The sequence below is a fragment of the Salvelinus namaycush genome, chromosome 12 (genome assembly GCF_016432855.1).
Source record: "Salvelinus namaycush isolate Seneca chromosome 12, SaNama_1.0, whole genome shotgun sequence".
Classification (NCBI taxonomy): domain Eukaryota; kingdom Metazoa; phylum Chordata; class Actinopteri; order Salmoniformes; family Salmonidae; genus Salvelinus; species Salvelinus namaycush.
Window position 1 is genome coordinate 8540915 of NC_052318.1, and position 22335 is coordinate 8563249.

At 44.5% G+C, this 22335-nt stretch overlaps 1 protein-coding gene across 1 annotated transcript in view; it reads right to left on the minus strand.

Moving 5' to 3' along the window:
* Positions 1–22335, minus strand: part of LOC120056759 (folliculin-interacting protein 1-like) — a 44167-nt gene that overhangs the window by 15926 nt on the left and 5906 nt on the right. Inside the window, exons 2-9 of the mRNA XM_039004967.1 lie at positions 12844–12973; positions 7628–7783; positions 7305–7405; positions 5815–5889; positions 3800–3891; positions 3058–3141; positions 1840–1911; positions 576–711 (exon numbers count right to left, since the gene is read on the minus strand). Of these exons, the coding sequence (XP_038860895.1) occupies positions 576–711; positions 1840–1911; positions 3058–3141; positions 3800–3891; positions 5815–5889; positions 7305–7405; positions 7628–7783; positions 12844–12973 (846 nt within the window). The remainder of the gene's footprint in view (positions 1–575; positions 712–1839; positions 1912–3057; positions 3142–3799; positions 3892–5814; positions 5890–7304; positions 7406–7627; positions 7784–12843; positions 12974–22335) is intronic.

Below are 22335 nucleotides of genomic sequence, written 5' to 3' on the forward strand. Positions count from 1 at the left end.
GATTCCTAACAGGCTAAAGTCCAAGGACATAAGAAAAGGTAAATGATGCCTTACAGAGGAGTATGATGGCATAAACTCTCAAACAGGGGCTGGGGGAAAACCATAGACAATAGGTAACAACAACAAGCCATGGATCTTCTAGATGTCTACGATGGTGTCGATATAGCCAGGACTGAGGTGCTGATCTGTATCACGTCTTTGCAGTGTGATTACACGTTTTTATGGATCTAAGAAGACACAGGTACACAAAGTCAGAGAGCTCTACAGCTCACCTTTGACTTCTGGGAACTGGCTGTAGGCCAATACAAAAATGTACAGCCTACTGGTCATTTACTATTCAAAGCAAACGCCAGTGCCAGTGTAGCTGCTATGTGTAGTTAGAACTCAGGGAGTGAGCCAGTGGGCCCACACACTATCATCACCATACTGTTCAGTTATTTGTATATAGCAGTATGTCTGCTGGAATTAGAGGAAGTCCTTGCGGGTTCCACTTCACATGGGCATACGAGAGGCCCTGACGGGGGGACACCAGAAGGAGTGTGTGTCTGTAAATGTGTTGAGCTGCAGTCTCTCACCATCTTGGGAAGACCCCGTTCTCCAGACTGGTGGTCTGGCTGCGGAGCCAGCGTCTCTGGTAGCTACTGGCCTGGCTGCTGGTGAGGGAGGAGCCCGGGGAGGGGAACGGAGTAATCAACAGACTGCTCAGAGACGCTGTGTAGGGAGGGACGGAGGGGGAGGCAGAGATGGAGCGAGTGAGAGGAATGAAAGAGGGGAAGATGGGAGCACAGAGAGAGCCATAGAAGTGTAGAGAGCAAAAAAAGAGGATTTGAGGAATGAGAGAGGAGAGACAACAGAAAGAGAGAACAGAAGAGTCAGTGATTCAGTCAATGAGGTTACTCACACACAATAGAACAGGGTAAAAACACATACAACACATCCACACTGCATTAGTTCAGCTTCCCACAGCCCACCCTGATTATTAGAGCATGGCTGGGACATTCAATATCACCTCAGTCACATGATGTTACAAGAAAAGCTGGCCCAATACCAGGTATGTGGAGGGTGTATGCAGCTCACGTTGCCGTCATGTAGGCATAGATCAAAGAAGGGATGCCAAATGTGTGGGTGATTGACGACTATAGGGGAGGCGTATGGGAGTAGGAGGAGTTGAAGGAGTGTGTGTGTGTGTGTGTTTGTGGGGGAGAGGAGAGGGGACCAAATTAGAACTTAATTTACTAGTACCGGGTTGTGGGAGCTGCTATATTTAAGCATATGCATGTAACGCGGGTGTTCAACAGAAAGTGAGATTCCCCTCATGCCGCTGATGCAAGGGCTGGGGGTCAGTTTCCACTGCACAAGGTTCTCCAGCATCTCTCTCTCCTCCACACCCCTATAGAGGATGGAGGAGGGCTAAACTCTGGCAGCGGGGTCAACAGAAAAGTGTGTCCGTTAACGTCTCCGCTATGCCAACATTACAGAGGAGGATGGAGCATAAGCTGGTGTCACTAAATGGTCTCAAATGGCACCACAATTCCCTACATAGTGCTCTACTTTAGACCAGAGTCCTATGGGCACAGCCCTGGTGTCACTCTCACTCCAGTTTGACCTTGAATAGAAGGAATGCTATGTGGAGCTGACCGGTCTGCAGTCGTGACCCAGTAGAATATGGATTCATCTAAACCCATTAGTTGCATCCCTTGTTTAGAGATGGTTCAGCGGGAGAGAACACACCGAGGTGAATCTAGTGTCAATACCTACTCACCAAGTTACATCATCTCGGAGACACACAGAAGGCTTAGTCTAGAGAGGCCAATCCTGGATTTAGTTAAGAGTCATTACCTGATCTGGCGATGCCGCTGTCTCTCTCGTCGTACAGGCTTCTGCCCGGCATGTCCATGGGGTTACTATGGCCTGCAGGAAAGAGATTGGAGGGGTAAGACTGAGAAACAGATCAGGCCGACTCAGCTCAGCAATACTGAGGAGCCCAAGCAGGGAGGGGTGCCAGCGTTTATCCCACCACCACTCTCAAAGCATGGGACCACCTTCACCACCACAGAACATTCATTTCACAATGACCAAGCCCACTAATGACATACCAACACAGTGCAAGACACTTCCTACAGGCCAAACCACAAGCAGGCTCTGGCCCTCTACTACGGTACTGCGGTGTGTTGTGTCGTTCACTCTAACGCCACTCTGTTGAAGCAGGTGCAGCATCGGAAATACACATCTACATGTACGCTTGTATGTTCTCAGATGTACTTAACATCTCGCTAACACAATAGGTGAAATAACAAAATGAAAGTTCACGTTATAGTTTACCAGTGCAGAAACCGCAAACCCCTCACTTGCATGTGTTGCAAAGGCATCGTTTAGTGTTGTCCTGTTGATGATTTACGGTCAAATCAACACAGGCTTTGCTGCAAAGCGTCCGTGCCCCGCCCACCCTGGCCTGCGACCTAATGAGCATTCCACTATTGCATAACTGAAGAGCTATATGCCGTGCCACCGAGCTGTGGCTTACAGAGGGCTGCATGGAGGCTATTTACAGAACACCACCCCTGTCACCATCATTCAGAAGTTATCGGAGGGAGGGAGGAAAAGGAGGTGGTGAGGGGACGGAGAGATTATGGTACGGAGGGTGGGAAGGAGTGATGGAAGGAGGATGGGAAGGAGTGATGGAAGGAGGATGGGAAGGAGTGATGGAAGGAGGATGGGAAGGAGTGAGGGAAGGAGGGTGGGAAGGAGTGATGGAAGGAGTGATGGAAAGGAGTGATGGAAGAAGGGTGGGAAGGAGTGATGGAAGGAGGGTGGGAAGGAGTGATGGAAGGATGGGAAGGAGTGATGGAAGGAGTGATGGAAGGATGGGAAGGAGTGATGGAAGGATGGGAAGGAGTGATGGAAGGATGGGAGGAGTGATGGGAAGGAGTGAGTGAGGACAGTAGGGAAGAGGGAGTGAGGACCCTAAAGCAGATATTGAGCATGCCCGTAGTACACTTGCAGACACATGCAATGTATGTACAAGCGCATGCAACTGCACACGAGCACACTGCAAACCTGAAAAGAAAGAGGCACTCTTGATGAGGCGCAGAGGGCCCTGCTCAGAGAAGGCCCGGCGCGGGCTGCAGAGCTGAGAGAAACCTGCGCAGCACAAACGGACGGGGAGAAGAGAAACAAGACAGGACATGAACCATGGTTAGTAATGAAGCAGGAGGTCACACTCCAACCCAATGGAGAGGGGGGACAACCTGAAACAGTTTGGGATCATAATGGCTACATTTAGACATGCAGCCCAATTCTAATATTTTTCCACTAATTGGTCTTTTGAGCATCACAGATGTTTTCACATCAGATATTTTCCAGAGTTGATCTGATTTGTCAAAAGACCAATAAGTGGAAAAAAGATCAGAATTGGGCTGCGTGTCTAAACGCAGCCAGTGGTCCCAAACTGCTTCAGGTTGTCCTGAAATGGATGTTAAAAGAGGGAAAAGAACACAAAAAAATGTGCCTGGGGAATACAGAGAATACACCTGGATTCAATTGAAGTCAATTCACATGTAGCAAACTTCCAAGGACAGTCAGTGTATCACATACAGTATGTACATTGATAAAACGATAAATGAAGATATGATGGATAAACGGAGTTAAACAAAACAGTGCTTCAGTACAATCAAAATAACTGAAAATGCATAGGTGTTGATATGAACAGTAAACATCCATTCATGTCCTTTATGTGCGAGACATTGCAGGTGCCAGTCAGTTGTCATGTGGTCCTGTCTGTAGTTGTTGTTGTGGTTACCTATGTTCCCCAGGAGGCCGTTGGTCACAGTGTTCTGATCCGGCCTCAAAGAATTGGGGTCCTGACCCATGAACTCCAGGCTGTCCTGCAGTCTGCCAGGAGCACAAAGACAACAGCACAGGTTCAAAGGGTATCGGGAGAGATTGAGATCAAGAATAGAAAGAGAAGAAAGAGCAGGTTTAAAAAGGAGAGAGAGAGCAGGTTTAAAAAGGAGAGAGAGAGAGCAGGTTTAGAAAGGAGAGAGAGAGCAGGTTTAGAAAAGAGAGAGAGCAGGTTTAGAAAGGAGAGAGAGAGCAGGTTTAGAAAGGAGAGAGAGAGCAGGTTTAGAAAGGAGAGAGAGAGCAGGTTTAGAAAGGAGAGAGAGAGCAGGTTTAGAAAGGAGCGAGACCCCTTGACTTTCTCCAAATTTTGTTACGTTACAGTCTTATTCTAAAATGGATAAAATAATTGTTTCCCTCTTCCATCTACACACAATACCCCATAATGACAAAGCGAAAACAGATTTGACATTTTTACACATTAAAAATAAAAAACAGAAATACCTTATTTACATAAGTAATCAGACCTTTGCTATGAGACTCAAAATTGAGCTCAGGTGCTGATCATCCTTGAGATATTTCTACAACTTGATTGGAGTCCACCTGTGGTCAATTAAATTCAATTGGACATGATTTGGAAAGGCACACACCTGTCTATATAAGGTCCCACAGTTGACCGTGCATGTCAGAGCAAAAACCAAGCCATGAGGTCAAAGAAATTGTCTGTAGAACTCCGAGACAGGATTGTGCCAAGGCACAGATCTAGTGAGTAAGGGTACCAAAAAATGTCTGTAGCACTCAAGGTCCCCAAGAACACAGTAGCCTTCCATCATTCTTAAATGGAAGAGGTTTGGAACAACCAAGAATCTTCCTAGAGCTGGCCGCCCGGCCAAACTGAGCAATTGGGAGAGAAGGGCCTTGGTCAGGGAGGTGAACAAGAACCCGATGGTCACTCTGACAGAGCTCTAGAGTTCCTCTGTGGAGATGGGAGAACCTTCCACAAGGACAAACATCTTTGTTTCTTTGCACTCCACCAATCAGGCCTTTGTGGTAGAGTGGCCAGACATAAGCCACTCCTCAGCAAAAATCACATGACAGCCCGGTTGGAGTTTGCCAAAAGGCACCTAAATGATTTTTGGACGAGAAAAATGACTCTTTGGTCTGATTTAACCAAGATTGAACTCTTTGTCCTGAATGCCAAATGTCACGTCTGGAGGAAACCTGGCACCATCCCTATGTTGAAGCATGGTGGTGGTAGCATCATGCTGTGGGATGTTTTTCAGCGGCAGGGACTGGGAGACTAGTCAAGATCGAAGGAAAGATGAACGGAAGTACAGAGACCCTTGATGAAAACCTGCTCCAGAGCGCTCAGGACCTCAGACTGGGGCGAAGGTTCACCTTCCAACAGGACAACGACCCTAAGCACACAGCCAAGTGTCGTGTCTTTGGCTATGCCGGATTAACAGCCAAGACAACGCAGGAGTGACTTCGGGACAAGTCTCTGAAAGTCCTTGAGTGGCCCAGCCAGAGCCCGGACTTGAACCCAATCGAACAAAATAGCTGTGCAGCGACGCTCCCCATCTGACCTGACAGAGTTTGAGAGGCTCTGTAGAGAAGAATGGGAGAAACTCCCCAAATACTGGTGCGCCAAGCTTGTAGAATCATACCCGAGAAGACTCGAGGCTGGAATCGCTGCCAAAAGTGCTTCAACAAAGTACTGAGTAAAGGGTCTGAATACTTATGTGAGTGTCTGTTTTTTTAAAACCTGTTTTGCTTTGTCATTATGGGGTATTGTGTGTAGATTGATAAGGGGGGGAAAAACTATTAAATCAATATTAGAATAATGCTTTAACGTATCAAAATGTGGAAAAAGTCAAGGTGTCTGAATACTTTCTGAATACACTGTATATAGGAGAAAGAGAAATAGCAGGTTTAGAAAGGAGAAAGCGAGAGAGATTGTATCGTAGTAGGGCTTACGTGTTAAGGCTGCCATAGACACTACTCCCTGTTCGGGCTGTAAACACTTTACTCAGCATCAGCTGAGGGGGTGACCTGTGGACAGACAATGAGGGGAGAACAAAGTCATGATGACTTGGTGTGTTATGTATATTTGTGTACATTTCTCTGATCTCTGCTTCAAAGGGCATGTGTGTCACAGACTGTAGGGTTTCCGTTAGGAAAATGTGACGCTGGACATTTTACCTGCAGCATTATAATTTTACCGGACATTGAAGAAATGTACCGGGCCCATATGCATTCGGTACATAAACTGATTAGGGCGTCCACCCACGGTGCTCAGGATGACCGAAATCACATTTAGCTTATGGTAATTAATCTTAACAGATCATTCAATTCAAGGATGCAACAGTATTTTTCTCAGCCAACAAGACGAGTAACAAACAGCTAATTCACTAGCCTATGTCAATCTACTTTCCCCGATAGTAGAAAAGTTTACCTATTCTATTGGTCACCTTGTCGTTCTGTGCGAGAAAGAAAAAGCCTATTCCAAACAGACTTTGGGACAGTTGTGGGACGATAGATCCCAAATTCATACAACCAGTAGGCCTAGGCTACATCCCAAAAAAAACATTAGAAAGCAATGAGGCTCATGCAACAGATCAGAACGTTTAACTTACAATTCTGAACGTTTGTTCCATAATGCAATTAGCGGGAAAACACTTGTCAAAAGCACACTGCACATGCGAGCGGTATCATGAAACAGATGAAAATATCTGAGGGGAGAATTAAAGATGCAACAACTAGCAACTAGCATGGGTTGATAATGACTAGATTTGTGCCTTTGGTTACTGGACAATGAAAAAACAATGATTTGAAAAACAATAGAACAGGGTTTCAATGGCATATGGAAGTCTTTATAAAATAATTGCCTACATGTTTGGTTGGATTTTGGCTAGGCTACTTTAAAATACATAATATGTAGTAAAACGTTCAGGTTTCAAAAAATTAAGTATTCGTTTTCAAAATGCATACTGCCTCCAGCTCATTGCAAAGTGGTGTATGACTCGCTGAAGCCTGCCTACGTTATGCACTTGAATGGTGAATGGGAAGCACGATTCAATTACCAGTTGAGAAATACAAACAGAAGCTATTTTTAAATTGTGGCCATTGTTTTTAACATGTGATTGCATTTAGAATTGTTGCGCAATGATTGTGCTTATAAAAAGCACACGTTTCACTCCAGCAGCAACAAACAGCTGTTTGATGAGCTGTAGAAACAGCTCTCGCACTACATCGATTGGTATTTCAATCAACGAACAGGCTAAAATGCATTATATTGCAATGGGATCATTTTTTTATTCTCCTGGACAATTGGTCAGCGCCAATTTTATTTAAAATCGGCTTTTCATATTATTTTTGCCCCCAAAAAAACAGCTATTAGTGGCTTATGGAAATCCTGACAGACTGCCTAACTGACTTCACTCCCCCTCTTGTTCCCTGGATCTCACCGTATCTGGTGGATCTTGAGTGTGGAGCCCTTGTAGCTCATGGCCACCGAGCCAAACATCATCTCCCCCAACATGTTGGCGTCAGAGGAACACCGCAACCCCTGAGAGACAGGAAAGGGAAAGGAGGTGGAGAACAGAGAGGGTAAAGAAGGTGGAACGGGACCGACATAATAGGGTTTGAGGGTCGTTGGATCATGATATAGGGACTGTTCTCACCCATAGAGATGTACTAGAGAGCTCATCTCCTATCAATGGAACTTCCCATTCTAAAAACAGGCTTTAGGTCAAGTGCACCCTCTGGCTATCACACAGTATGTTCTCACCTGGAAGCGCAGCCCTTGTTCCCTGGGTTCCCGGGCCTCAGCGGCACAGGAACTGTCCAGAGAGTTGGAGCTGCCCCCTGTAGGCCTCAGCTGGCAGCACTTCCCATACATCTTCACCTGGGCAGCACTACTGCACATCTTCTGCTGTGGGGAAAACTACACAAATAACACATATGTAGAATAAGGCCCTGGTTCCAGCATAGGAGTTTCTCTAGTTTCAATATTTGGGATGTTGGTACAGGTGTTTTTGACTGGCTACCCATTTACATCGCTCCGGCAAAAGTGACGTTTCTTCTCCACGATGAGTCTGGATTTGCCTCACTCCCCGAAGAGTTCTAGAACGCGAACACATTCTGACCATTCTGATTGGTCCCAGAAACCGATGGGCTGGGCCAGAACCGGCCTACATGATGGTGTTATCAACTTTGATACTCTGATTCGTTAGAGACGACCCAACCGTTGATTCATTTGTTTTGTATTCAACACTCATCATTTTGAAGTCACACAAACGACTTCTAGGATGGCAGTTAAAGACTGAATGTACAGTGCATTCGGAAAATATTCAGACACCCGAGACTTTTTCTACATTTTGTTAAGTTAGTAATATTCTAAAATGTGTGAAATTTTTATCAAATCTACACACTACCCCATAATGACAAAGCAAAAACAGGTTTTTAGAAAATGTTAATTTATAAAATAATAAACGGAAATATCACGTATTTAAGTATTCAGACCTTTTACTCAGTACTTTGTTCAAGCACCTTTGGCAGCAATTACAGCATTGAGTCTTCTTGGGTATGACACTACAAGCTTGGCACAACTGTATTCAGGGAGTTTCTCCCATTCTTCTTTGAAAGGAACCATATTTCGGTAATCCAACCAGTTGAAAATATAAGTTGGTACTTAATGAATATGATGTCAGTTCGGTTGTCATCGGAGACATTCTTATTAATGATAGGATGACAAACTGCATCTTGGAAAGTCTACACATTATAGTTATCAGATTCACATGGAATTGTTGTGCAATTTAAATGTTTAAATATGAAACTATTTGTGAAAAAATTTAATGTAATTTTAGCTTCCAAATGAGAGAATTGGGTTTTCATAAGGTTAAAGCTCTGCTCAATCAGTGGCCCGCTCCTGTGAAGAGACATTGGTTATAAACTATGAAACACACCTTTCTCTCCCTCCACTATATAAGCCCTTTACGAAAATATAACTTTCTTTTCCGATGACATTAGGGCGACAGTCCTATGTTGAAAGTGTTCAGATAATAAGCTGTTCCAGGGACGTGAGGACTATCGGTCCCCGCGTTGAAAGGACAAAGATCACCTAAAAAACTAAGCCAACCTCAGCGTGAGCTCTGGTTGTACGACAAGGACCTAACGAAATTAGCATCGAATTTCAATGTGAAGGTGACAACCTATACACGCTGGAAGGATGAATTTCGACTATACCAGCCAGAATATAGCATGAGCTAAAAGTATGGTATGAACTTTGAACTCTTATTCACTCCAGAAGTGATACCTCCTAGCCATTGAGATGTCAGCGGCCGATGTAAACGTGGGCTAGGAAAGGACGGACAAAGGATCTCTTTTAACAAACAACACGATACTACCAAGTTTCCAGTTTACCACCAGAGACACTCTTCAAAGGACAAGGAAGATCTCCTCTGGGCACCACGGCCAGCATCTACGACCAACCTACCGAAGCACAACTCAGAGTAAATATTTATTTCATTCTCCTTTTTCAAATGGGCGGTAATTTAGAATGCATAAGATACTGTAATAACGATAGCATAGCTTCTTCCTATCTTCCTCAGTCTTCCCGCTCTTTCACTCAAACCCAACCCCCTTTCCTTTGTGTAACCAGCCGTCATGTCGGCTCCGTCCACCAGGGATGTTTTCTGTATAACATAATATCCAATCTGTGTTTATGTAATTCTGTGTGATTATTTAGTAAATAAATATTTAAACCAAAGTTTGTATTGCTGATTCAACTTGTTAGCCAGGGTTCGTGAAGATAAACAAGAATTCTACGATGTTCAGATGAGACTGAAATAAGGTGACGATTAATAGACTGCTATTGATCTAAAAGATTACTAGGTCTTTAAGAGTTTATTCGGAAGATAACAGCTCTATAAACATTATTTCGTGGTGCCCCAACTTTCTAGGTAATTACCTACCTGATTAGCTTAAATCAGGTAATATTAATTACAGAGAAATTATTTTTATAGAATAGCATGTCATATCACTTAATCCGGCATAGCCAAAGACACGACACTTGGCTGTGTGCTTAGGGTCGTTGTCCTGTTGGAAGGTGAACCTTCGTTCCAGTCTGAGGTCCTGAGCGCTCTGGAGCAGGTTTTCATCAAGGATCTCTGTATTTTTGTATCTTTCCCTCGATTATGACTAGTCTCCCAGTCCCTGCCGCTGAAAAACATCCCCACAGCATGATGCTGCCATCACCATGCTTCACCATAGAGATGGTGCCAGGTTTCCTCAGACCAGACAATCTTGTTTCTCATAGTCAGAGTCTTTAGGTGCCTTTTGGTAAACTCCAAGAGGGCTGTCATGTGCCTTTTACCGAAGACTGGCTTCCGTCTGGCCACTGTACCATAAAAAGGCCTGATTGGTGGAGTGCTGCAGAGATTGTTGTCCTTCTGGAAGGTTCTCCTATCTCCACGAATGAACTCTAGGATTCTGTCAGAGTGACCATCGGGTTCTTGGTCACCTCCCTGACCAAGTTCCTTCTCCCCTGAACGCTGAGTTTGGCCGGGCGGCCAGCTCTAGGAAGAGTGTTGGTGGTTCCAAGCTTTTTACATTTAAGAATGATGGAGGCCACTGTGTTCTTGGGGACCTTCAATGCTGCAGATTTTTAAGTACCCTTCCCAAGATCTGTGCTCCGACACAATCCTGTCTCGGAGCTCTACGGACAATTCCTTTGACCTCATGGCTTGGTTTTTGCTCTGACATACACTGTCAACTGTGGGACCTTATATAGACAGGTGGGTGCCATTCCAAATCATGTCCATACAATTACATTTACTACAGGTGGACTCCAATCAAGTTGTAGAAACATCTCAAGGATGATCAATGGAAACAGGATTCACCTGAGCTCAACTTCGAGTCACATAACAAAGAATCGGAATACTTATGTAAATAAGGTATTTGTCTTTGGATCTGAATACATTTGCAAAACTTTCTAACAACCTGTTTTCACTTTGTCATTATGGGGTATTGTGTGTAGATTGCTGAGGAAAAAGTTGTATTTAATCCATTTTAGAATAAGGCTGTAACGTAACAAAATGTGGGAAAAGTCAAGGGGTCTGAATAGTTTCCGAATGCACCGTATGTAGCGATCAGCGGAATTAAATTCAGAGTGAGTCGCCAGGTAAAGAGTGTTTAGTCACGCCTACCACATAAAGAATAGCATATAGTCTTTGTCCTAGGATTTGAGCTGTTTACTGATCTTTCAACACTAACGTTGCATATATTTTGCACAGAGGGCACTATGTACTTAGGGCACACAGTACTCTTACATACATACATACACTAGGAATGCAAGAGTGTAACAGTACAATCTTTCCGCAAAAAAAATATGAGTATACAGCAACTAAAAGGTTGTTCTGTTCATGCTTTATGTTATAGGCCTACATCGCTTCAAAACACTGTTTTGAGTGCACTAGCTTGGAAGAAACTAAATATGTTAGTGACGAAAAAAAACAACATCAAGCCTCTCTCTCGTATTTCTAAGCAAACACAAGCAACACACAGTATTTACACAGGCTTTCTCTACCTCTTGAAATGATTGATGTCAGAGCATACAATATTCTATCCGTTAGTCACAAATCCATACAAATGAAAACTACACTCCAATCTACTTTCCCCCATGTGACGTGCCAGAGAATAGCACCCTATTTTGCACTGGAATGCTTTTGTGGACTGCATGCCTTTCTTTGCTACGGTAATGGGTCGCATCAAACAAATGTCTAGCCTGCCCTGATAGAGAACACAAAGGCCTGGAACATGTGAATGGCTGTCATAGGACTTCCTCAGGAACTGGTGAGCTGGAATTGCAACCACTACCTCCCTCCCTACCTCTACACCGTGCTCCCTACCTCCCTCTACCCCGCGCTCCCTACCTCCCTCTACCCCGCGCTCCCTACCTCCCTCTACCCCGCGCTCCCTACCTCCCTCTACCCCGCGCTCCCTACCTCCCTCTACCCCGCGCTCCCTACCTCCCTCTACCCCGCGCTCCCTACCTCCCTCTACCCCGCTCTCACTACACCCCACATTCCCTACACCCCACTCTCCCTACCTCCCTACCCCCTCTCCCTACCCCCCTCTAGCTCTCCCTACCTCGCTCTAGCTCTACCCCTACCTCCCTCTCCCTACCTCCCTCTAGCTCTACCCCTCTCTCCCTACCTCTCTCTCACTCTACCCCGCTCTAGCTCCCTCCCTCTCCCCCCAGCTTGCTCTCCAGCTCACTCCCTCTCCCCCCTCTAGCTCACTCCCTCTCTAGGCTTGCGCCCCCCTCTCTAGCTCACTCCCTCTCTCTAGGCTTGCTCTCCCCTCTCTAGCTCACTCCCTCTCTCTCTAGGCTTGCTCTGCCCTCTCTATGGAGAAACAATATCATCAGGCAATAAAGTATATTGTGCTAGGGATCAGACTTCACCTTTAACCATGCAGCAGAATGCATTGGTTGGCAATGACAAACATAATACACACTTGTTGAATAGACAGGCTTGGCTCATTTTGGCCCTTATCCAATAAACAAATTGCATGTACAACAATAAACATGTACAACAAGGATTTAGAACAGGTTAAAATAAATATACACATTCTATTTGGACACATATGGGTGATACAGGTCAAGCGGATGGGCATTGTCAACATCACAGTAGATTGCAGCAAGTAACCCGTGACAGCACAATGACAAAAAGGCTGAAGTGAGAGAGAGAGAGGGAGTCAGTCAGCAGTCAGTCACAGAGACTGCGGTCATGTGAGTCTGGGAGAATGCTTTACACGTCAGTGGCGGGTCTCGGATGAGGCTACTAGTATTGGAGATCAGAGCTCCAGCTCAAACCGGTCAAGCCCTCTTTAATATAGCCACAGGAGGAGCTTTAGACAGAATTTCCTATTTCGCCCACATTGTGGTGTACTGCCCCATTAAACACCCCTTGTCAGTCAGTCAGATACACACACGTCACTCACCGATGCAGGGGCTTCCTCTGCGCTCCTCTTTTTGGAACTGGAGTCGAAGAGGACATTTCTCCCCCGTCGCTCACAGTCTTGGTACAGTATCAATCTGATCTGGCTAGGGTCCAGCTGTGGGGATGACCAGCTGGAGAGAGAAAGTGAGGAAGGAGAGAGGACACAAGCATGAAGCATATGATCACGCTGGCACTACTAACAATGAATGTAGACATTCTACTAAAACTATCAAACGGACTCTGAAAACATCAGCAGCATGTACAGACAGACATTCCCCAGTCAGACCTGTCCTCACACAGTCAGAGTAGCAAAGGCCATCAAACTAAACTGTGTCTGGTTACATAAAGTATGAATAATCATAAAAAGTAAAGAGAGGTGACAGTGATGGACTGACAGTTGGCTAAAAAGCTCTCTTAATCCGTCAGCCCTTTGGGTCGGTGGGCCGGGCCAACAGTCGTACCATTGCTGCCATTCCGTCCCTCATACCATCGCCTGCCTGATGGGGAGCAGAGACAGCTATGGCCACCCACCAGCCTCCACCACAGGGGGGAACAGAGACAGCTATGGCCACCCACCAGCCTCCACCACAGGGGGGAACAGAGGCAGCTATGGCCACCCACCAGCCTCCACCACACCACCAGCCTCCACCACACCACCAGCTTCCTGTTTGGCTTGGAAGGCCATAAAAGACGGATCAGACAGAGGAGCATTTCTCTAAATTCTGATGGATGGGAAGCAGCGTGTATGTCTATTTCTAGCTGTTTATTGGAGAGTCTGTGAGAAGGGGTCCTCTTAAAGCCTACTGTTCAAATTTGTGGGGGGGATGATGGGGTGAAGGGTAGCCTATTGAGAGGGAGTGAGAACAGCTAAGTCACAGCCTACAGGTATTTGTGTTCTCTATGTCACTGTGGTCTGTCAGGGCCAGGGATGTGTACTGGTCAGGGCTACCTGTGTGTGCTCTGTGACCTGCTGTTTAACAAACACTGGTGACAGTAGAGTATTACCAATATTCCTAAAGGCTTAGCCATTCACTTTGGGGCGGGGGGGGGCAGGGAGTCATGTGATTAGTTCTTCTCAAGCCCCGAGTCTAAAGCCCCCGTCTCAATCCCCAGAATCTATGCTGCAATAGTCTATGTGCCGGGGGGGGCTAGGGTCAGTCTGTCCTAACTGTTTTTCTCCTGTCTTATCTGGTGTCTTGTGGGATCTTAAGTATGCTCTCTCTAATTCTCCCATCTCCCTCTCTCTCCCCTCCCGGAGGACCTGAGCCCTAAGACCTGCCTCAGGACTACCTGGCCTGGCAACTCCTGGCTGTCCCAGTCCTCAGTCCACCTGCTCGTACTGCTGATAAAGTTTCTGTTCACCGGACCTGATACCTTATCCCGGACCTGCTGTTTCGACCCTCTCTCTCGCTCTACTGCACCTGCTGTCTCGACCTCTGAATGCTTGGCTATGAAAAGCCAACTGACATTTACTCCTGAGGTGCTGACCTGTTGCACCCTTCATAACCACTGTGACTATTATTTGACACTGCTGGTCATCTATGAGCGTTTGAACATCTTGAAGAATGATCTAGCCTTAAATGATCATGTACTGTTATAATCTCCACCAGGCATAGCCAGAAGAGGACTGGCCACCCCTCAGAGCCTGGTTCCACTCTAGGTTTCTTCCTAGGTTTCTGCCTTTCTAGGGAGTTTTTCCTAGCCACCATGCACCTACATCGCTTGCTGTTTGGGGTTTTAGGCTGGGTTTCTGTATCAGCACTATGTGACATCTGCTGATGTACAAAGTTTTTTTCTAAATACATTTGATTGATTAAGGAACTTTTAATCAAATTCTCCATTGCTGATTGCTAATTTCAAAATTGTTTGATAATTGGTATCACATTAGCCTAACACATAATGGCTGTATATAATTCAAAATTGATTCAGTGTCAGGGTCCTCACAATTATCTGGGTTCAATGTCCCCTCTATGTGCCCATCATCAAACCTTCACTCAATGACAGCACTGATCGAGGAGGTAAACAAAAACTTGAAAGAGGCTAGAAAGCAAATGATGGTACATCATAGTCATCATCCTTGGACTCAGTAAAGGACGTCAGAGTTCCAGCCTTGTCCATGAGGCCTACCCTGGGATGAATCAGCATTTTAAGGCAGGCCAAGAATACTCCCATCCCAATTGTAGAGAGCAGAGCAGAATACCTTGTCAAACACTCTGCCTTCATCCCAAATGGCACCCTAATCCCTATATAGTGCACTACTTTTGACATCTGCTCTGCTCTGGGGGTCCGATTTGGGACGCACCCTGAGACAGCCCAGGTTTTCCATAGCTCCATCTGTTCAGAAACCTATTGCCCCCCAGACAACTAAGTAATCAATGATGTCCGCTCTGAGGCATGCATGAGGTATTCACTGACGGATGAAGAACAGATTTGTCACCAACACACATTAGGCTATTCATATCCAACTAGTCTCACTATGGCCTACAGTTTTAGGCAGTGTGACGTAAATACTGTACAGCCTACATTATGGGATCCAATGACAGTCCCGCCAGCCTAGAGCCCCTGTCAATGTTTCAAGACCACATTATTACTGCTTAGCATGCTGCTTTGATAACCATCTTCTCATATAACCTAGGGAGTAATACGATTCAGCTTAACAGAACAGACCACAAAAACAAAACATACAAAATGAGCTTTGTAAATTATTTTTGCAGCTAGGATACTCAATTGAGTCAAACGGCCCTCTATCTTATCAGAACAGTAGTCAGCAGACGAGAAAGTGGAACAGTTTATGAACTTTGTATCATTTAACCAGGGACAGAAAGACAGAGACAGAGAGAGAGAGAGAAACAAGGAAACAGACCCTGTGACAGTCAGACATCAGCAGAGCCATTCATAAAACCATCAGCACATGACTACAAGACTGTTACATATAGCAGCACTGACCTCAATTAGGACTGAGCCTATAAAAAGAGCCTACACAAAAGGCCTACTGTATAAACAACATATTCATTTCCTTGTAGTAGCCATCTCTCAAAGCATACAAGTGTTTCTCTATCTCTCCCTAGTTTGTGATTGTTTGAAATGTACTACAATTTAGCCTTTGTAATAACAACAATTTCCTTATAGATCAAGTCTATCAATCAGAGCTACAAATAAGCAATGTGTGAGGAGCCGGAGCCTTGCAGTGCCAAAGTAAACTCCCTAAAAATGACAGAAGACAGACAGCCTTTGACTAAAAGGCGGTAAACACTGGTTCCAAATAGAGAAGCAACTCTAAGCCGTCAGAGAACCAAATCTCCACCACATTAAATTGCATAACACAGCAGCAGATTTACACCAGTGTTTCCCTTATATTAATTTAGCAGCAGTGGCAGCTGGGGAAAAAAATATATATACACACACACTTCTTCCAAGACATGGTTTTAAATGGATAGTCATTGGCTCAATGACAGCAAGCCGTTGGCCTCCTCTAGTAGTAATGTCCCCCCCCTCAATTGTGTAAATCTATAGCAACGCAGCTGAACAACTAGTAGATCAAAGCACAACACACACTCTGCAGCACTCTGTGAAGCTGAAAATACAATCCAGTTAGGAATTCTAACCACATTCAAATCCAACACAGTCAAAGCCTAAAACAGTATCACAAAAACACAACAACAATTATGCACACAAAAATCATCAAGCTGGGTAAATATTACTGGGTACCTGGGCATCATTGTGCGTCTGCCAGTCTTTCCCCTACACTCCCCCAGAGCGTGGCTAAGAATAGCACTGAACTAAATACACACAACATGAGACAGTCAGGTGATCTTTGCGCTGTGCTGGATAAAGGCATCCAGGCACAGCCCACTGGGCGGGCGTCTTGTCACCCTCTGAAGCTGAAGAAAGAGACCGGCAGAGCCATCCACTGGAGGACTTCACAGGGAATAATCTGTCCTCCTCACTGTGACCTCAAACAGCCCTCCCTCCCACCGGACTGGCACAGCTACTTAGGCCATTGGCACACACTGTGTGACTGTGTACTTATGTCATTCAAAACTGGGAACTTGGAAATTTCAGACTTCCGAGCGTTCAAGACAACTGGGGGGGGGGGGGGGACGACAAGCTCCGACTTGGAAAAAACATTTCGAACGGTCATCCAACTCGGAATTCCAAGTCGGAAACACAGGCATCTTTCTGGAGCTCTGACTTTCCGACCTGAAGATCATTGACGTTATGATTTGACAGATAATCAACCTATGTAACATAATGGTGCTTCCAAGACAAAAACTAAGCTGTGACACTTTTTCTATGTCTGATATGGGGGTCGTTTTTGAATCCACAGCGGGTACTTTTCCAGTGCAGTATTCTGGTGAACCGAGCCAGCTAGGCTATATTAGAACACTCTGGGCTGAAAATTAAACCCTGCTTTAGGACACGGTTGGCGAGAATAGCCTAATCACGCTTTCTTGTGGGTGAAAGAGTACACCTGCTTACCCCTCGCCGTTGTCCACTCCAACACAGTAACTGGATCTGTGGGCAACACACACACACACACACACACACACACACACACACACACACACACACACACACACACACACAGAGTCTACTAGTTTTGCACGGTACACCGAAACTTTGGTACTTTCTCGTTATAAAAAATTAATACAACTGTTCGGCACTAGAATTTGTTACGTTCAGTACTTCTGTCAATTATGTCTCACGTAATCAAGTTTGAAGAGACTGCTTCTATGCAAATGTTGATCAGTACAATAAAATTATATATTGTCCTAGCAATTGTTGTTGATCAGTACTATAAAATATGTCCTCCTAACTGTTGCCAATAAAATAATATGTTCTCCTAACTGTTGCCAATAAAATAATATGTTCTCCTAACTGTTGCCAATATAATAATATGTTCTCCTAACTGTTGCCAATAAAATAAGTCCTAAATGGGATTGTTTGTCATCTGTTGCCCCATGAAATCAGCTAAAACCAGCTCATTAACTCAATGCACCACACTTCTATTGAATAATATACATCCAACTGTATTGACTTACCCAGTTTATCAAGAGATTTACCATTCAAATAAACCACTAGCATTGTTGTTTTGTAGTTAGATTGGTAAAAGTCACATTGATTGTACAATTGATTCATCAAAAAATCAAATGTTACGATATTGAAATCAAAAAGATGCCCAACGATTGAACAGAGCAGTAGCTGAGTTCAAGTACCATTCTGTGACTATGGCAAATACGCCTGTTTCTTTGTTGTGGTATTGTTTTGGTCTCGTTGGTAGAGTATTGTGGTACATTAACAACACTGACCACTACTACAAATGAAATAGTCAGGGAAAAGAGCCTTTTACCTCACTCACCCCATTCCCGAGTGTGTGTGTCTGTGTGACCCCTCGAAGAGTGTCAAGATGTGAAACCCCTCTCTCTGGGGCAGGGGTCAGAGGGCACTGGAAGAAGTGGGAATCCTCTCTCCATTATCTCACAACCGCAGAGAAGACATAAGATGCTAAACACACACAGGCTTCAAATGTTCAAATCAACGTCTGTTTACTTTCTTTGACAACAGGAATGACTGGATACTACTAAACCGTTTCTTTCAACGGCCCTACCTTCGCTGGCTCACAGACACCTGACCGACAACCTGTTGTGTTTCCTTGGTTTCAGCCAGGTGAGCACTCACTTCTGCATTCCACACTCACATGATCTAATGAGTCACATGATCCATGAGTGTGTGTGGATGACATCACATCCACATCTCCAGGCCAACCATGTTCAACCACTGATTGTTCAACAGATAGGAATCCGGAGGAAATCATAAACCCAAGGTCTGTGCGTCTATGACTGAGTGGATCATGCTCCATCGTGAGTGTGTGTAAGAATGTTGTGTAATGTGTTTACTTTACACCAGTGGAGGCTGCAGAGGAGAGGACGGCTCATAATAATGGATGGAACGGAGCAAATGGAACCAAAAACATGGAAGCCATGCGTTTGATGTAGTTGATACCATTCCACTTATTCCGCTCCAGCCATCACCATGATCCCGTCCTCCCCAATTAAGGTGCCACCAACCTCCAGTGCTTTTTGAATCTTATCAGACTTGCCAAACTAACATTCTCTCTGGGGAAAATAAAGTTATTCTATGTTACAGTGCTGACAGAGAACTGAAAACTGTTATTGAGTCTCCTTTTTTTACAACTAATTGACCAATGTCGGATCAATTATTTGAATTCCATTTCATTCGGGTTTTTTTCTCTGAGATCAATGCGCACATTGTGCCATTTTTTCTAGAGATAAATCAGATCAAGCCCAAACTGTGCGATGTAGTTAGGAGTTGTAGTTTCCAACAGGCCAATATTATACATAGTCTAGCGCAGAAAACATGGTCATTAACTACAATGAACATAATCCATTGCGCACCTACTTGTCCGGTATGTGTGTTTCTTTAAAGCCTGCTACGTTATGTTAGTGTGGGGCAGATACTGAGAGAGACAGAAGAATGCACGATCAAGAGGTATCTCTACCTGAAAATAAATGATCTAAGTGATTGATAGTAGGCAGTCAGCAATCATAAGTAAGTATGCCTTATTTACTTTGAAGAACTACTAAAATAGTGATTTTGTCAGACAGCAGCTCCATGATTAGATGAGATGCCTTGAAATTAAATAGTCATCAAATAAAACGAATGTAATATACACAACTGAAATATTTTATTAAAGTAATGTGAATAAATGGTTAACTATTTTGCTCATTAAGGATAAACCATTTTTTAAGGACAGTTAGTGTAGGGGCAGTTAGTGTCTTTGTGCCAAGACAGGCTGTACCATCTGTTGTCTATGATTAAACAAGTAAGCTAACATATCCAGGGAATGCATGATTTATATTTTGATGTGCAAACCATCAAAATAGGATCCAGAATGATCAGATTTATTTCTGACTCTCCAGAGATTAATTTGCCGACATCTATGTGCATAGGCCTATTGACCTAGGCCAGGGGCATTTAACTCGTCAAACTCATTCCACGGAGGGACGAGTGTCTGCATGTCAGGGCTCTATAAAGAACTCCTCTCACCTAGTTGTCTAGGTCTTAATTGAAAGGAAAAAACAAAAACCAGCAGACACTAGGCCTTCCATGGAATGAGTTTGAAGCCCCTGCCCTACAAGGGCCGAAGGAGCCTGCTGGTTTTCTGTTTTACCTGGTAATTAAAACCATCTTTCTCCCGCAACTACATTCAAAAAAAATATATATATATATATATACAGTGGGGAGAACAAGTATTTGATAGACTACCGATTTTGCAGGTTTTCCTACTTACAAAGCATGTAGAGGTCTGTAATTTTTTATCATAGGTACACTTCAACTGTGAGAGACGGAATCCAAAAATCCAGAAAATCACATTGTATGATTTTTAAGTAATTAATTTGCATTTTATTGCATGACATAAGTATTTGATCACCTACCAACCAGTAAGAATTCCGGCTCTCACAGACCTGTTAGTTTTTCTTTAAGAAGCCCTCCTGTTCTCCACTCATTACCTATATTAACTGCACCTGTTTGAACTCGTTACCTGTATAAAAGACACCTGTCCACACACTCAATCAAACAGACTCCAACCTCTCCACAATGGCCAAGACCAGAAAACTGTGTAAGGACATCAGGGATAAAATTGTAGACCTGCACAAGGCTGGGATGGGCTACAGGACAATAGGCAAGCAGCTTGATGAGAAGGCAACAACTGTTGGTGCAATTATTAGAAAATGGAAGAAGTTCAAGATGACGGTCAATCACACTCGGTCTGGGGATCCATGCAAGTTCTCACCTCATGGGGCATCAATGATCATGAGGAAGGTGAGGGATCAGCCCAGAACTACACGGCAGGACCTGGTCAATGACCTGAAGAGAGCTGGGACCACAGTCTCAAAGAAAACCATTAGTAACACACTACGCCATCATGGTTTAAAATCCTGCAGCGCACGCAAGGTCCCCCTGCTCAAGCCAGCGCATGTCCAGGCCCGTCTGAAGTTTGCCAATGACCATCTGGATGATCCAGAGGAGGAATGGGAGAAGGTCATGTGGTCTGATGAGAAAAAAAGAGCTTTTTGGTCTAAACTAAAGAAAGATGAGTACAACCCCAATAACACCATCCCAACCGTAAAGCATGGAGGTGGATACATCATTCTTTGGGGATGCTTTTCTGCAAAGGGGACAGGATGACTGCACCGTATTGAGGGGAGGAAGGATGGGGCCATGTATCGCGAGATCTTGCCCAACAACCTCCTTCCCTCAGTAAGAGCATTGAAGATGGGTCGTGGCTTGGTCTTCCAGCATGACAACGACCCGAAACACACAGCCAGGGCAACTAAGGAGTGGCTCCGTAAGAAGCATCTCAAGGTCCTGGAGTGGCCTAGCCAGTCTCCAGACCTGAACCCAATAGAAAATCTTTGGAGGGAGCTGAAAGTCCGTATTGCCCAGCGACAGCCCCGAAACCTGAAGGATCTGGAGAAGGTCTGTATGGAGGAGTGGGCCAAAATCCCTGCTGCAGTGTGTGCAAACCTGGTCAAGAACTACAGGAAACGTATGATCTCTGTAATTGCAAACAAAGGTTTCTGTACCAAATATTAAGTTCTGCTTTTCTGATGTATCAAATACTTATGTCATGCAATAAAATGCAAATTAATTACTTAAAAATCATACAATGTGATTTTCTGGATTTGTTTTAGATTCCGTCTCTCACAGTTGAAGTGTACATATCATAAAAATTACAGACCTCTACATGCTTTGTAAGTAGGACAACCTGCAAAAATCAGCAGTGTATCAAATACTTGTTCTCCCCACTGTATATCTGCAGGAATCTGCAAAAATTACCGACATAAGCAAAAGAGATGGGCAATGTCGTTGTAGGTCATTTTCGGTTTATCTTCGCAGCTCTAGTTATTTTCAAGACACTAAAGACTTGTGGCGAGCAGATCAACAACATCTGCATCATTCAGGACTGTTGCTTTGTGGGAAGGTGTTAAAGTTCACAGTTATCCATTGTTATGTAAATGACAGCTGAAAAGGTACCAGTGGCCATGCCTTGGCTCTAAGTTAGAGCAGGTCCGCGGGAGCCATTGCCCATTGAGACACGGGTGCTGGCCTGCGTAGATGGAAAAGTCACTCTTTTGGGAAAAACACTGGTGTAAATCCTCATTGGAAATGCTGCATAAAAGCTCCTACAATATTGACAATGTCTCACTCGCTGAGAGAAAGAAAGTAGGCATTCAGGCGACTGTGATTCCATCCCAAATGGCACCCTATTCCCTTTATAGTGCCCTACTTTTGACCAGGGCTCTATAGGCCCAGTGTAATAGCACACTATCTGGTTAGATTTGATAATCCCACAAATTCAGCACTATGTCTGTGTGCTGATGTCTAAAGATAATACTGCCACCTCACACCGTCTATGATATGGGACTCTCTCCTAAGTAGGGTAGGGCTATATTACATTCTGAGAGGC